General features: G+C 40.7%; 2 protein-coding genes across 3 annotated transcripts in view; one reads left to right on the forward strand and one right to left on the reverse strand.

Annotated features, from left to right (window-relative positions):
• rpl21 (ribosomal protein L21) overlaps nucleotides 1-16,147 on the forward strand; it is a 260,187-nt gene that overhangs the window by 136,553 nt on the left and 107,487 nt on the right. The window lies entirely within an intron of this gene.
• atp8a2 (ATPase phospholipid transporting 8A2) overlaps nucleotides 1-16,147 on the reverse strand; it is an 87,888-nt gene that overhangs the window by 37,484 nt on the left and 34,257 nt on the right. For both annotated transcript variants that reach the window (XM_072688999.1, XM_072689007.1), the window contains exons 5-24: nucleotides 15,878-15,923; nucleotides 15,746-15,786; nucleotides 15,274-15,347; nucleotides 13,573-13,642; nucleotides 12,760-12,887; nucleotides 11,480-11,591; nucleotides 11,101-11,269; nucleotides 10,532-10,659; nucleotides 9,385-9,462; nucleotides 9,127-9,215; nucleotides 8,917-8,961; nucleotides 8,726-8,801; nucleotides 7,962-8,067; nucleotides 7,216-7,298; nucleotides 5,715-5,764; nucleotides 5,556-5,625; nucleotides 5,366-5,450; nucleotides 5,013-5,152; nucleotides 3,517-3,655; nucleotides 2,203-2,267 (exon numbers count right to left, since the gene is read on the reverse strand). In XM_072688999.1, coding sequence (XP_072545100.1) covers nucleotides 2,203-2,267; nucleotides 3,517-3,655; nucleotides 5,013-5,152; nucleotides 5,366-5,450; nucleotides 5,556-5,625; nucleotides 5,715-5,764; nucleotides 7,216-7,298; nucleotides 7,962-8,067; nucleotides 8,726-8,801; nucleotides 8,917-8,961; nucleotides 9,127-9,215; nucleotides 9,385-9,462; nucleotides 10,532-10,659; nucleotides 11,101-11,269; nucleotides 11,480-11,591; nucleotides 12,760-12,887; nucleotides 13,573-13,642; nucleotides 15,274-15,347; nucleotides 15,746-15,786; nucleotides 15,878-15,923 — 1,794 coding nt within the window. The remainder of the gene's footprint in view (nucleotides 1-2,202; nucleotides 2,268-3,516; nucleotides 3,656-5,012; nucleotides 5,153-5,365; nucleotides 5,451-5,555; nucleotides 5,626-5,714; nucleotides 5,765-7,215; nucleotides 7,299-7,961; nucleotides 8,068-8,725; nucleotides 8,802-8,916; nucleotides 8,962-9,126; nucleotides 9,216-9,384; nucleotides 9,463-10,531; nucleotides 10,660-11,100; nucleotides 11,270-11,479; nucleotides 11,592-12,759; nucleotides 12,888-13,572; nucleotides 13,643-15,273; nucleotides 15,348-15,745; nucleotides 15,787-15,877; nucleotides 15,924-16,147) is intronic.

The raw sequence follows: 16,147 nt of genomic DNA on the forward strand, positions 1-16,147 counted from the left end.
ACTGTTAGCAATAACATTGACAAAAGTACATCACATATAGCGCTGGCTAAACCATAGCCAGCTGGAATCATGAACTTAGTTCATGATAAAGGTACATGTGCCATACAGTGTCCCAAACCACACAAGCACATTTATCTGAGATCATATAACAATTAGACATGGCCTGAGGTGAGTGTATGGTGATTTAGGCATGTCGTTTTCACAACGTTAATTCATGGCCATGTTCAAAGATTAAACATGCCTTGACTGATCGACTGTTTTCTAGGTATAGGAGAGAAACTACGCTTCTTAGGGGTGTGTGTCTGAAGTTTTCTTCTTTTGCTATGCACTTGCATAACAACTCTAATGTAGCCAATAAGTAGGGATGCGCCGATCCATCTTTTTCTGTTACGATACAAATACGGACACATCAACTTTGTGTATTGGCCAATACCTGATGCCGTTCCAATACCATTGTTGAATCAATAAACCGTATACCCAATCATCTGAGTGAGACTTAGGGCATCAGGATTGATGTGATCATTGCTAACTTCATAAATAACAAATGAACAAAGATTTAAATGATCACAATTTCTGTTTATTTGGTCACTAAAATTAATATCTGTGCTGGTTCTGGTTTGGGCTCAGGACTTTTACTCTGGAATCTGTGAGACTAAAGAGAAGCTAGCAGTTCCTCTCTTCTCGATTCTCCTTCTATGGAAGACAAGCGGGATTACTCGCTGATAGCTGATGACAGGTCGAGGGCACATGCTGGTTAGATAGGGTAAGTCTCACTGTTTGCTATGAAATGTGTATGTCTGTAGGTTACTTTGAACCTGGGTTATAAAGCCTTGAATACCGGCGGTGCGAGAATTGGGTTCCGTGAATGGATCGGTCCTTCGGATCAGACTAATTATCCGATACTCGATCCAGCTAATTTTGTTAGTACTAAGCCGATTTCCGATTGTAGTATCGGATTGGTGCATCTCTACTAATAAGTAATATAAGCTAACATGTACCTGTTATCACTGTGCTAACTGTATGCCTAAATCATAGCACACTGGTCTGAAAATGTGCAGAATTTCTGCTATGTTGCCAATTAATCTCTAATGTTCTTGTTTATGTGGTTTCTAACACTGTAGACTCTAAGCTAAAAGGGTTCCCATAACTCATAACAACAGTGGAACCCATTTTGGTGCTATGTAAAGGCAAGGACTCTATATCAAACAAAGACAAGTCAAGGCACCACTTCAAAGCTTAAATGCTTAAAGCAATTTCTCTTGTAGATTCTTCTAAATTGCACCAAAACGCTTCCACTATTGTAACGAATCGGTAAGCTCTTTCACAGGACTAACTAAACTTTTTAACTAAACTATTTAACTAGTGTACTGCATCTGTCTGCAGCATTTTGAATTTACATGATGTAAATGTGCAAAGTGGTTGCAAATGAACACAATTCCTGTGCAAAGAAAGCGACTGTGTTGATGTACACCATTTTATTTGTCACTCTCCACTTTTAAAATCATGTAAATTCTAAGCACCCTTTTTTAGTGCTGTTCATTAACAGAGATTTGGTGCATTAATACAGAGTTGAACTGATGTGTGGAGGACTGGTGTGTACATATACAGAGTGGTTATAACAGCTTATATTCAGCCAATCACATTTTAGAACTGGATCTGTTTTATAAAACTGCATTTTATGTAGCCTAAAATTAAATTAAGGTCATTCCACAATGCACTATTCCTTGCAGAGTTTGATGTGTGTGTGTGTGTGTGTGTGTGTGTGGCACTGTTTTCTTCAGCCAGACAGACTATAGTCGGAGACTTCAAAGTGCACAAGCTACTGTTTGCAGACTATCTGTCTCTGAGACTAATGAAAACAAATTGTGTGTGTGTGTGTGAGCATTTATTCTTCAGTAACTTGTAACTTGCTTCACATGACGTTTATTAAATGACTTTAATTAGTTTACACCCATAACATTATAATGCAATGACTGCTTCTGAAAATATGCTGTATAAAATAAATGCACAATCTGTGTGTGCTTGTCCTGTGGGAATATAAGGTGTGTGTGTGTGATCCATCTCTTTCATCATGATCCTCACTGATGACACCAGACACCTTAATTACCTTCCCCTGTACAAAGAAACAAAGAAACACACCCACTTCTCTACTCCACACCCTAAAACACACACACACACACACATATATATATATATACTCACATCTAGAGAGTCTTCGTTGACGATGATGAGGGACATGCCATGTGTCACCAGCTTACATGAATACCCTAAAACAGAAAGATACAGTTATTATACACTCACACACACTCACTCTCTCTCTCTTTCTCTCTGTCTCTCTTTCTCTCTCTCTCTCTCTCTCTCACACACACACACACACACACACACACACACACTAAGTACTTTCTTCTTTCTTCTAACCCTTTATTTTCCTCTTTACTAAGCTGCATCTCCGTTCCTTCTTAAGTCTTTCCTTTATGGGAAGGGGCGTAAGAGACAGCATAGGGGGGGTTATACACTTAAACTGATTGTGTCTTAACCTGAACCTTTTTCTTATATATATATGTATCTAAGTCAGTATTAGACCATAGCAGTTGCTGTGTTCTGTCCACAGCAACATCTAATATAATAAGAGCTATAATACTTCTTTGACATGAATGCAAAATAGCACTAGTACTTGTTGATTGAGGTGGGCTTAACCCAGCAAAGCACCTACAACGGGAAGTGCCTAGCTCATAACCCTGCCCTGTGAAGAGCTTGAAATGTAGTAGGTGATTAGAATATGACCAAAGGGGATGGGCTGGTGCAGGATGTTTTAATCTTTTCCTGCAGTATTACACTATATATTTAGATATATACACAGTCATATCAGAATAATAAATCTATTAGTGGTGGGAATAACCACCCTTGGCTTGGATGACACTAGCGAGACGTGGCATGGACTGTATAAGATGAAGGAAGGTGTTTTTTATAGTAGCTCCACAGTGGTGCGTTGATTGTTGTACCACTCGCCGGAGTCAACCTTGGCCTCTGGCATCAATGGCCCTTGTGCCACCACTGTTACGCCATTGAGAGACAGTTAATGTGCGAGAAGTCCATTTTCATTACACCTTCACTACTCTAGAACGCCCATGAGGTTATTGGAATGCTACCACCCTTCACCCGGAACCCCACTGCCATGCCCTTCTGGACACCAGTCAGCATGTATCTTTTTTATTACTGTTCCTGCTATTAATATTATGTATTATGAGATGCCTAAAATAAGCATTGAAGCATTGTCTGTACATTGTTCATATTTTATAACTGATTGCTCAATAAAGTGCTGATCATAAAAAAAGTTAGTACAAATATAATATGTAACATGTAATATGAATTTAAATATAACCCTGACTCCAACTGCAGTTCCCAAAAAAAGGTTTGGATCTTTCAGTTTTTAACCAATCTGTTTTTTTGCTGGTTCTGAAAATAAACTAATACACAAACACACACATATACAACCACAAACACACACACACACACCGATGTTGATGGCAGTCTCCTGCTTATCTCCAGTCAGAACCCATATCTTGATATCCGCTCTCATGAGAGTGGAAATCGTCTCTGGGACACCGGACTGCAAGCGGTCCTCTATAGCTGTTGCCCCAAGCAAAAGCAGGTCCTGAAAGAGAGACAGATGGAGGGTATAATGAATATAGGAAATCTCTTACGTATGACAATGCTCTTCCTATCTATTAACAAAACAAGGTTATGGATTATAAATAACGGATATTAATAAACATTCTGTCTGTGAACGTTCACACAAAGTAAAAGTGTTTTTTTAAATGATGTAAAACACTATTTTTACTAATTTACCAACATGTACCCAGCTCAAAAATTGGATTTATACAGTTTTCTGAGAACTGAAGAGATTTCTGAGGAGGTTCACTGTAGTTCCACTCCTCTGTCAGTTTCTCTCTTGACCCTTCTGTTTCACTTTGACTTTCCTTTTTCTGCTCTATCCCATAATTTCTGCCTCCCTGTGTGCATGTGTGTGTGTGTGTGTAGAGAGAGGGAGAGAGAGAGAGAGAGAGAGACAGTGTGTGTGTGTTGGTAACACAGTGGTGTTGTTGACTCTAGGTTTATGAGGCTCTTGGCAGACTGGTGCAGGTAATTATCCCCACTGTGGTCTACCACCCCCCCAATCCGGCTCATCTGGGAAGGAGCCTGAACACATGCACACACACACACACACACACACACACACGTGCACGCTCATTCATTCATATTATCGCAAACACAATAGTCTCTAACCTGATATATATATATATATATATATATATATATATATATATATATATATATGCGTGCCTTTGCAGCAGGGTATAGTTAACAGGACAGTGAGAGCGATTCCTTTTCCCCCACCTTCACTTCACTCCTATCACTATACAAACTTAACATTACCCCACAGATGCCTGACGCTACAGCGCCCACTGCTGGACACACACAGCAGCTCAGAAACAAACGGCCCCTGTTCACTCTGCTGAAAATACTTCACATTTCCCTCCTTTATTTATTAAAGGTGGCATAATTTCAACTTATTCATTTCTAATAATGACACTGAATTCTTGAGTAGTGGCCGATAATAGTCACTCTTTTTTTCTTATAGCTTCTCACAGCTTTAAAATAACTTGTCTTAAAAACTGAAGCACAACAATCATTTAAAAGTAACTTAAATGATGCTCAGACTAATCAAACACCCACACAAACAGGATCTAACAAAGCAGGCTCTCAAACTCAAATACTTGAGTATGGCAGTGGCATGACCCACTGTGAATTCTTTGGAAAATTGCCTGCTCTATACTAGCTGGGTCTAGCTGGGTCTGGTAGTGTCTGGGTAGTGTTCGGTACAAATGATTCGGACATTTGCGTTTATACACACAGCCTCCTAAAGGTAATGTCCAGTAACATTCTGGGTCACCGTACTGTAAAGGGGCACTTCACTGACCTTGGATCAGGTTAGGTTAGGCTGACTGTACCTTTTCCAGCAGCTCATAGCATTCCTCCAGTTTTTGAGCGCGGTCCTTCAAGACTGTACTGACGCTGTTATACTTCTTCAGCCACTCCTGATACGCACCCTCCTCCAGATCCACGTACGCAAAGCACAGAGTCCGCAACCCTGCGAAAACACAAGCACACGCAAACACATTTATATACGAACACATGGACGCGCATTACAGAGGCCAACACAACTGACAGCTTAAACTGAATGCTTCTTATGACTACTAGTTATTCCTAATCTGAAACTAGTGTGAGGAATTGAAATGTGAATTAAAGCAGCAAGACAGAGTGGAGAGAATACGTCCATAATTATGTATATAAATAAGCTCACCTTCAGTGGCAAACTGTTCCAGGTGGGCTACGGTCAGATCTTTATATTGGGACGCTTCGTTCAGCCGCTCAAAGATCACATTATCCTGTGGCACAAGCATGACATCAGGCATCTCAACTACTCACCATGACACCATCTTACTACTACATGCATTTAAGCATGTGTTCATGTGTGCATTTGTAAAACTTACTGCTCCCTTGCAGTACAGTCGTAGTTTCCCTGTCTGCGTTCGGACCACCACTGACATGCGCTTCCGGTTGCTAATTGAGAAAAAACAGGTTCAATATTTTTAAGCAGTGTGGTGTGATAAGTAAAAACTGCACCCTGGATTTGAGCTGCTTTTCCTTACCTGGAAAATTCTAAAACATTCAGCAGCTCATAAGACATCTCCTTCCCCCGCTGTAAGAACACACACACAAAAGCCTTTAGAGAAAACAACATCAGAGACAAGCAAAAAAGAGCTAATTTATCAACATATATGACAAATGAGGAATTATCCAGTATCATCATATCATCACATGCATGCTCACACAAACATACTAGTGTGGGGGACTTGTATCCTATTTGAATGACAGTTAATTACCATTTGTGACAGGCATTCCCATCTTTGAAGTGACCACACAAATACACACCAATGAAACACACACAGTGGACAGTGCGTGCCCGGAGCGGTGGGCAGCCATTACTTCGGCGCCCGGGGAGCAGTGGGAGAGGGTGAAGGGCCTTGCTTAAGGGCCCACAACCCTGTTATCAATAGCTCTAACCGCTGAGCCCCCACTGCCCACAATTAGAAAAAGAATCATGTGTGAATATATTATGTTTATTTAAAAGTTTATTGTTAAAGTGTTATAGCCTTTTATCAGGTGTGTTAGCTCATCTTACTTATTAATATTCATACTGACCTTGTGAAAACAGTATTTTAAGACTAATGAAAACTGATGAAGAATTTTTATATGGACAGGATGTGACCCTAAGCTGGCTATCAGCAACAAACCTGCCATTCCTGTCATTCCTGCCAACCTGCGCTTCTGCTGTTGCTGTACTTGTTTATCTTTCCCTGGGTTGCCAGATTTTCAACACTGGAATCAGTATTCACTCATAAGACCTTTCATTTGTGGTTTCTATTGTCAAATTGTCAAGCAAATATAAAATAAGCTCTGAAAATAGGGTTTTTGGTACTGCAGTTCACTTAGAAAGTACCTCAAATATAACGCACATGACTGCATTGTCATACTACCCCAATATAGTACACATTGTGCAACAAATCTGGCAACCCACAGGTGACAGAACCAGTGAATAAAACAGCACAGTGATTCTGGTTGCCATAGCAACCCTGCAGCTTAAATTCCCCCTTTTTCCAACTGTTTAAGGAACACTATTGAAAATTGTCTTTTCTTGCTCCTGGGCTCCCCCTACAGTCAGGAAGTGTAATTCATGCTTTAACCCAAAACTAAAGGGCCGTTACTGAAAGTGAAAGAAGCATGTGGACTGGCATGGCAGAGTAATATTATCGGATTTTACACAATATGACTCGCAGCTTTACACAGTATGCGCGAGCCCTGTCCTGCTTGCTTCTCTAAAGTTTCAAGTCAGCATCGTGCCGAACCTACAGTCGCAACGGCAGTGGCGCTATTCTCCCTTTAATAAGCCAGTGAAGCATCAACAATGATTTAGAGTAAAAATGCTACATAGTGTTGCTTTAATACAGTTTCACTATCACCACTGTTTACAGACTGTTACAGCAGATTCACAAACATTGTTTTCTCAGGCTTGGTCACCCCCCCACCCCCCCAAGTTGCCACCTACGCCCACACACTGGTACATGTGACTGGTTATGAGAACACACTGACCGCTTCAATAATGACTGAATGTGGAGTTCTTGCTGTAAACACAAAGCCCAGACTTTTGGCTCCTTTTACCAGCGCTCCCTCATCTGAAAAGACCAGAAACACACAAAAAGAATTACACACACACAAACACACACCAGCCCCAGCCCCATAAACAGCTCTGCTTAACATTAATAATGTGGTCATGCTGTACAACTTCGGGTAATTGTACACGTCTGTTTAAAGTGGAATCAGTGTTTTCAGTAACAGAAAACTGGGTTTGTTGTAGAAACAGTTAACAAATGAATCTAGTATGATGAACTGCTCACTGGTTTCAAATACACTGAAGGAAAGAGTACAAACGGACAGGGTAATTTCACCGCGTTTTCATAATATCTGCATAATTAAAGGGTTAGCTGTGAACAAAGTCATTTAGAGTGATTTGGAGTGAAATGTGAGTCAGAATCGCCGACAGATGTGGTGAATGGAACTAGACATCTGAAGAGTTTAATGCCCCAGAAAGTTTTTACACTTAATGGTTATGAATACTCTGCCTAAAGCCTGTTTACAGTAGTCAGCAGCACTGTCAGTTTCTCTACAGTGCTTCACTTCAAAGTACAACAATTGGATTACGCAATAAAAAAAGAAAGAAAAATTTTACTATTTAAAAAAAAGTATTATTCTTCCCAAATTGTTAATATCCCAAGTGCTAAATGTCTGAGGACTGGTACATGTGATTGGATATGGTTTGTTGTGATTGATGTTCTTACCTGGTGAAGAGGCCTGATAAATGATCTGATCTCCATCTCGCTCAGGAACAACAGTGTGACACACAGCCATCATCGTCAAAAACTCACAAATCTGGGGAGAGGTGGGCTACAGGAAAGACAGAGAGGAATAGTTCATCATTTAAGATAAAAATGAAAAAATGAAAAAAGAAAGAATAATCACCTAGACGAATACTGGCAGTATTTTAACCTGTTTTCATGTTTGCATCACTCAGAATACACCAGCTGCCCTGTATTGTGTGAACATTTTGTGATCAACAGAGATCAACAGAAGGTTTAGTTTTTAGAATTACTATTAAATTAATAATGCTAAAATAAAATTACTTCAATAAAACAACATTTCAATTTATTTTATTTTTTCACCAATTCAGTCATTTACCATTCCCATCCACTAGTTAGGGCTTCTCTTATCACACAATGTACCAGTGCTGGGTAGAAGTTGATCACTGGCCTGTACATCTTCCCAGTCACAGAAATCCAGCCAACCTCAACTCTCCAAACTTCTGCTAATCCAACATCATAAGACTTGGAGGAGAAGACTAACTACCACTTCAGTTACATCAGCTAACAGACGCCTGCCCTGACTAGCGTCGTGCTAGGTGACTGGGGAAGAATGATCCTACCCACCCAGAGAGAGCAAGGCCAATCACACTTCTGACCAAGGCAATGCTTAGACAAATTACACCTTTTTTAAAGTAACCGTTTTAGAGACAGAAAGTTTTCCAATGAGGAGGATTAACACTTACATGATTTTTTTCTATGTTTTGAATGAGGGCGGGATCATCAAACTCTGTAGAGTTGTTGCTACTGGAAGGAAGGTTACTAAAGTAAATAGAGAGAGAAAGAGCAAAAAAGTGAGAGAAAACAGGTATTGAAATGTTATCCTCTGAGAAAAGCCCAGAATTAGCTTTATTATGTAGACAGAAGGGCTCCTGACCTAAAATCCTCCATGGATCGATCACATTCCAGCTCAGGGAAGTGCCTGCAGACAGACTTATAGATCAGTTCACACACACACGCACACACACACACAAATATAAACAGGCAACAACAGATCAATACACTATTAGCAAGGGAATCTACAACAACACAAATATGCTAACAGAAACAGGAAGATAAATGTCAAGCCATTAAACGGCAGACTCACCCGTATGTAATTCCAGCTATGGTGCATTTTTTAAAGTGCATGACATTGCAGGTCAGGGTGCCCGTCTTATCGGAAAACAGATACTTCACCTGAAAGAGAGAGAGAGACAAAGAGAGAGAGAGAAAGAGAGGGAGAGAGAAATGAAAAGAGAGAAAAAGGTAGGTGGCTTAATTTTAAGGAACAAATGAAAGAGCTTTAAAATTATGAGATATGCTCTGTGATTGCCTATTATTTCAAAGGGGCAGGGCTTCTTCTCACCTGGCCAAGTTCTTCATTCAGATTGGATGTTCGCGCCATAGCAGGTGTGTCTGTCTCAGAATAATACATCTCCATGTCCTGACAGCACACAGGGAACATTACTGGTCGAGTTTCAATGAATAGTTTGATGTTCCGCAAATGTACAGGCCTTGCCTCTTCTGCAGTTTTTATTTTTTTCTTAACAATGCTACTGACGTTTGCCCATGTTATTAGATAACAGTGTGTCACGCCGTGGTAGAAACCATACAAGCACTTCTAGCTGAGATTCAAGCAATAGTTCCCTGATAAAATGGAACTTCCATAATTACACCCTAGCCCAAATGCAGACAATCAGCTGATGCCAGTGCCAAAGTGTGTGTTTTTCAGTTCTGTCCTGGTTCTATATCTTTACAGACATATTTCAAAACCGTGGAAGGCTGCGTTTGTTGGCCGCTACAAGATTAAACTGCATATACCATTTTGTATGATCCTGCAAATGTGGCTAAGAAATGCGACCTACATTTCTGAGAAAGTCAGAGAGAAGCTCAACACTGTTAGCACAGAGTTAATTGAACCCAGATAAAATAAAAGTTCAATAAAGCTCAATAAAGTTTAAAAAAATGTATTTCAATAACCACATGGACCTGGCTTTTAACAAGGGTTAAGTTAGTACTAGATTAGCTTTCAGGGCTTTGCATCAGTGACATGTTGTGTCCTTGTTTTTAGAATGCATTTGACCATCAATAAGCTGTCATAAAATGCATATGTAACGCTCTGAACAAAACGCATCACGTTGCTTACAGCATTAAACTGCGTTTCAGCACAACCTTCACTAAAAAACTTGAATTGACATGATCTAATTGTAACAATTGGTTGCAAACAAATAAAAAGTGTTACATGAACGTAATTCTTAATGTAACACACTTGATTCATTCAGAACTACTTGCCACAATTAAATCATGCACATTTGTAAGCTGTGCATCACTGAGCCTTCCTATAACAGCACTAGCAAGGTCGCTCAGACCGTAGACACAACTTGTGTTACCCACAGTCGGTTTCATCTGTCTGTTTGCCCACTCACTACACTTGGGATAAGGATTAAAAAATAAACTGAATTGTCTTAAACACATTTATGGCCTCCAAAACACACGCACACACACACACTTACCCAGTTTATGAAAAGTGCCTGTGTGAACTTGACAACCTCTAGTGTCACCAGCAGGCTGATGGGGATCAGATTGTTGTACAGAATAATGAAGGTCAGCAGGTTGTACCAGAAGTTCAGAGAGATGTCCCCTACAGGCCAAACACACAGACACACATACATATTACAAGTGTACCACAGAGGTATAACCAGGGGTGGCTGGTGGCTATCAACATTGTTTTACTTGTACCTAAAACTCAAGAACATCAGTGCCACCAAAAGGCCATTAGAAAAACAGGAACTGTCTAAGATGAGGCTGATTTACATCTAGCCCAAGCTAAATTCTGTAGTTGTTGTCTTGAAACTCATGGGTGTCTTTTTTAGGAATGTCATTTTTTTTAAATCTGTGTCAGTATATTCATTATCAAATATTAATTTTAATGCATAAAATCTGTTTGTATTTGATTCACAGTCCACACTTTCCCGCAACATTGTCCTGAAAAACAAAAATATAAATCTGTGTATCATAACACCCCTAGTAGCAGGTTTACAGGCTGTGTGTGCATGTGTGCAGTGTGTAGGAGTGTGTGTACCTGCGCGGGAGAGGTACCAGCAGGCCTCATCAGTGTGCTGCTTGTTCCAGATGGCTGCTCCAATGGAGCTTACCAGCGCCATGACCAAGAGGATGCAGAAGAGCACCAGGATTTGCATGTTAGTCACCCGCTCCACATTTGAGCGCTTTAAAGGAGCCTTAGTGGAGTTCTGCAGGACAGAATTCATAAGGTTACCACTAGCTGCAACCATGATAAAACTACAAGATTTTAGCAAGAATGTCAAACTATAATAAGATTCTATTTGTGTGCAATCATTTGGTCATTTAAGGGGTTAAATGCTAGCATACTGAGCTGGTCATGATAATTTAAACATGGCCAGTGAGAAACCTCTGAACATTCTATATTATGTTTCACTCACCTGCATGAGTTTGGAGTCATGGCCAGTATAAACCACAATGCCCACAACCCACTGTGTGTTTCTAATCTGGGCACCACGGAGTAAAACCTGGTCTGGACCAAGAGGAACTGGACTGCAAAAAACAGAATGAAATGTGTAGTAGGGGTGAAACATTGAGCATCAACTACATTACACTTTAGATGGTTCACTATAAAAGAGTTAGAGATACCTTACTTACTGTTAACCTACATTCAACTAAACATCTGTTTAATTTATTATAATCACCCCTTACCGTAGCTGCAGCCCTTACAGTAACCTTAACTTAACCTAAATCTAATCATTACTCTGGTCCGAAATCCTCTCTAATGCTCTAATCCTAAACCTGATCCTAATCTGCAAAATTTAAACATAACCCTTACTTCCAAATCCCCACAACCTACTGCTTACCCTCATCCTGGTCCCACAGCTAGCCCTGAATCTAATTCCCCAAATCTACCACTTACCCTGTTCCTAAACCTACCTGATTTTAATTCCCAAAACCTACATCCAACCATTTCTCTGGTTCTAAACCTAGCCCTGATCACAATCTCCAAAACCTGACCCATAATCCTTTACCCTGATCCCAAACCTAACCCTAATCCTGATGCCAAAAACCTAAACCTAATCCTTACCTTGGTCCGTAACCAAGCTCAGATCCTAATGCCAAAAAACTAAACATAACCATTACCCTGGTCCTAAACTTAGCCCTTGTCCTAAACACCAAAACCCTAACCTAGCCATTACCCTGGTCCTAAACACCAAAACCCTAACCTAGCCATTATTCTGGTCCTAAACTTAGCCCTTGTCCCAAACACCAAAACCCTAACCTAGCCATTACCCTGGTCCTAAACACCAAAACCCTAACCTAGCCATTATTCTGGTCCTAAACTTAGCCCTTGTCCTAAACACCAAAACCCTAACCTAGCCATTACCCTGGTCCTAAACTTAGCCCTGTTTCCATTCCCAAAAACCTAAACCTAACCACCAGCCTGATCCTAATCCCCAAAACCTAAACCCAACCCAGGTCCTAAACCTAGCCCTTGACCTAAACACCAAAACCTAAACCTAGCCATTACCCTAGTCTTAAACCTAGCCCGACTAACCATAAAAGTAATAAGAGTTTCACAAGACTGTTAACAATCTATAGGGGGCTAAACTGTACCACTAAAATTAAGTGAGACCCATTACTGTTTAAAAGTTTGGACACACTGTTCAAAATAACATAGAAGCAAAAGCTCAAAACAGCATTTAGACACACATACTTGTGGTTGTCCAGGCGCAGTGTGCCAGTGAAGTCATACAGGTGTCTGTTTGGCCCTTCACACTCCAGCCGGCCTGACAGACCCATCAACTCTTCCACAGACTGAACGCTGGCTGTCAGAGAAAGACCCTGCAAAACACACGCACATAAGTTGTATCTTTCAAATGAACACACTGAAATCTAACAGAGCAGAGGGTCTAGATTTGCGATGTTCATCAAGTGCGTTAGTTAGCATTTTCATGGGCCTGTAATCTAGGCCCTAGTACATTTCAGAAGTAAATTATTTGGATAAAGTCGTCTGCCAGCGGTTTGCTGACAAACAATCTCACTAACCTCCCAAATGAACGATTATATTATTCATATTAATTTATTATTACACATTTCTATATAGACACAAATGCACATAAATGATTAGATTCTGAAATCATACAGGTGTAATGAAATGCCCTTTCGCTAGCAAGTTCGATCTACCTGTAATGGTCTGCCATAAGTGGGTTCTGTGAATATGAGTGCTGCTGCAGTTCTGTAACATTCAACAGTTATTTCTGCTTCATTTAAGGTGGAATGGAAAATTCCAGCGTCTAAGGAATGCGCTGTATGTTGTGGGAGGACTAATCAGTGAGCGGATTTAATAAAGCAACGGTTGATTATTGTGGGTGGTGTGTTGTGGGTAAGTGTGCGGTTGGGATCATACGTGTATAAGGGTTACAGGTTTTGTAAAACATGAATGTGACCTTCTAATAAGGCCCAATTTAAGTTCATACAGGTAAGACTACAGGTACAGATACTGAACATTTTAGCACAGAAAACTGACTTGTCGGATCTTGAGGTTGGTTTCTCCGTCAAGGTTGGATGTCTCTGTGTAGCACATGGCCTGAGGTTCGCTGCGAAAAAAAAACAACAACCCAAACGTTCCCATGAGATAATCAGTGTGAGCTAAATGAGATAAAGTAGTGTCAGCAGAGCTTTCTCAATGTTCATGTAACATTAACAACACTTCATTCACACAGTTTGAAAGATGCACTCCAGCTGTTTCAGCCTCATCTATATCTGCTGCTTCTGTAGAGTAGGGTTCATTATCACCAATGATCATTATTAAGAATGTATTAAGACTGAAGATGTGTTGTCATGTCCATGCTAAGAACTCCAGGTCTAAACCAGAATTCTAAATAACAGAATGGGAATGGGGAAATAACTGTATAGGAAAAATCACATTCTCTCACACTGTGATAAACACAAATGCTGATCCATCAACAAACCTGGTACATTCTGTCCTGTGTACATTCCTTCAGAATTACATTATCAAGGGTATTAAACTAAGAGTTCATGTTGCTTTTGTTGGAGTAACTGTTTTCATTGTCCAGGAAAGGCTTGCTAATAGATGTTGCAGCATTGCTGTGAGGATCTGATTGCATTCAGCGTCAAGAGCGTTAGTGAGGTCAGAATGTTGGATGATCAGCACCCAACCTCATCCCCAACTCCCAAACTCATCCCAAAACTACTAATAGGAGCACCATCATTCCCAAGAACACAGTTCCACTGCTCCACAGCTCAATCCTGAGGGGCTTAATAGCCCTTTAGCCCACGCCTGGCATTAGGCATGGTGCCAATAGATGCATGTTTATCAGCTCCAGAGAGTCCTACTCTATTGGCAGTGCTTCTCTACAGGGACTAGACAAGCTGTGACACATTTGCACATCTGTGTCAGTAATAGGTGCAACTTAAAGTAGCTGAATGCATTTATAGGAAGGGGTGTCCACAAACATAGTGTATGTGAGCTGTGATTTGAGGTCATAAGACTGGCAACCTCACCTGAATTTCCTCAAACAAGCTAAGCTGTGTTAAACGTAATGGTTCAGTGTGCTTTGCTCTAGTAGAGTACTTTTTGACTAGCTGGTGTTCTTATATCATCATCGATAGATGACATCTTTTCATGTAGTGTCATTTCAATGTACAGGAGTGTAGCATGCATGTAGCATTATTCATATTCAGACTTTTTGAGGGATCTCGTCATTTAGAGGATCTGAACATTTTGTGTTTTTTTTTTTTAGAAAATCCCATTTATTTCTGCCCTAGAGAAATTCAGCTCAGACCTGGAAATCCTTATATGGACATGCCACTGACTGCACAGTGATGCATGGCTTTGGAGGTCTGCATGGGGTAATACAGAAACTAGGCAATAGACGCAGCACATAGAGATTAGGTTGGAAAGGGTGGATTGTACCTCTGAGAACAGTAACCCAGTACAACACTAGCATTACCAGCATAACCAGTCATAATACACTACCAAAACATTCTCATTTCATCACCACAGACACACACTCTTAGAGCCACACTACAAACAATTTACTGGTATGCAAATTGAGTATGCATAAAAAAACTACTAGGACAAAAGAAACATAAAACACAAAAATCTGCACACGGATATACACAGAAACACACACTTACACATGCATACATGCCTGTACCAACTGACACACAAACACAAACACACACAACACACAGTATTGCTGACCTGGAGGACACTATGACCATGTCAGCGGGGAGATGCTGCCCATTGGTCACCTTCACTATGTCTCCCACTGCCACCTAGTGGGCAGGTGCAGCATTGCGACAGCATGAGAGGGGGGAGATCCAGAATGAGAATGAGCGAGAGGTCCAGGAGAACAGAGCAGGGGAGACAAACAAGAGGAGGGAAAGACGGAGAGAGAGAGAGAGAGAGAGAGAGAGAGAAGGAGAGGGGGAGAGAGACAGAGAGAATGAAGAACATGAGCAGACAGAACAAAGGAATAAAGTACACATGAGGGCAGTAATGAAAGCATTGGTAACTGGCCCACACAGCAACTCTAGTCGATGAAACGAGAAAAATAAATGGACAAACAGCAGCAGAAAGTGGAGGAAAAGAGTAGGAGTGGGAAGGGGGGAGGAGGGGGAGGAGGATAGAGGGAGGGACAGATACAGAATTTATAAATGGGGGATGTGGGTACCTGCTTCCAAATGATGGTTTGCCACGCTCCATTCCGCAGAACTGCGGGACAAATAGAATAAAGAAATAAAGAAATAGCATGATGTTCTCCTGAGATCATATCTGACACACTAATGAACAAACAATACTCAACCTGTGGTCTTCTTTTTGTTCACGGTGTTGTCTGCCTTGTGCCTTTTCTGTGGGAACAAAAAGAAGTTGGTTAGTGATGAGACACCCACAGCTTTAATGAGATACTTTCTAATTCTAATTTATGCAATTTGTCCTCTTCTCCCAAATGTAGTTGATCAGTCACGGCATGTTTGGTGTCTAAAGTTTAATAAGGCAAATACAGCTAACGAATCAACATCATTAGCATTGTCTTGCTTAGGTGGTTTCTGACACCCTATGTGGAGTAACTGCC

Source organism: Salminus brasiliensis, chromosome 1 (genome assembly GCF_030463535.1).
Source record: "Salminus brasiliensis chromosome 1, fSalBra1.hap2, whole genome shotgun sequence".
Classification (NCBI taxonomy): domain Eukaryota; kingdom Metazoa; phylum Chordata; class Actinopteri; order Characiformes; family Bryconidae; genus Salminus; species Salminus brasiliensis.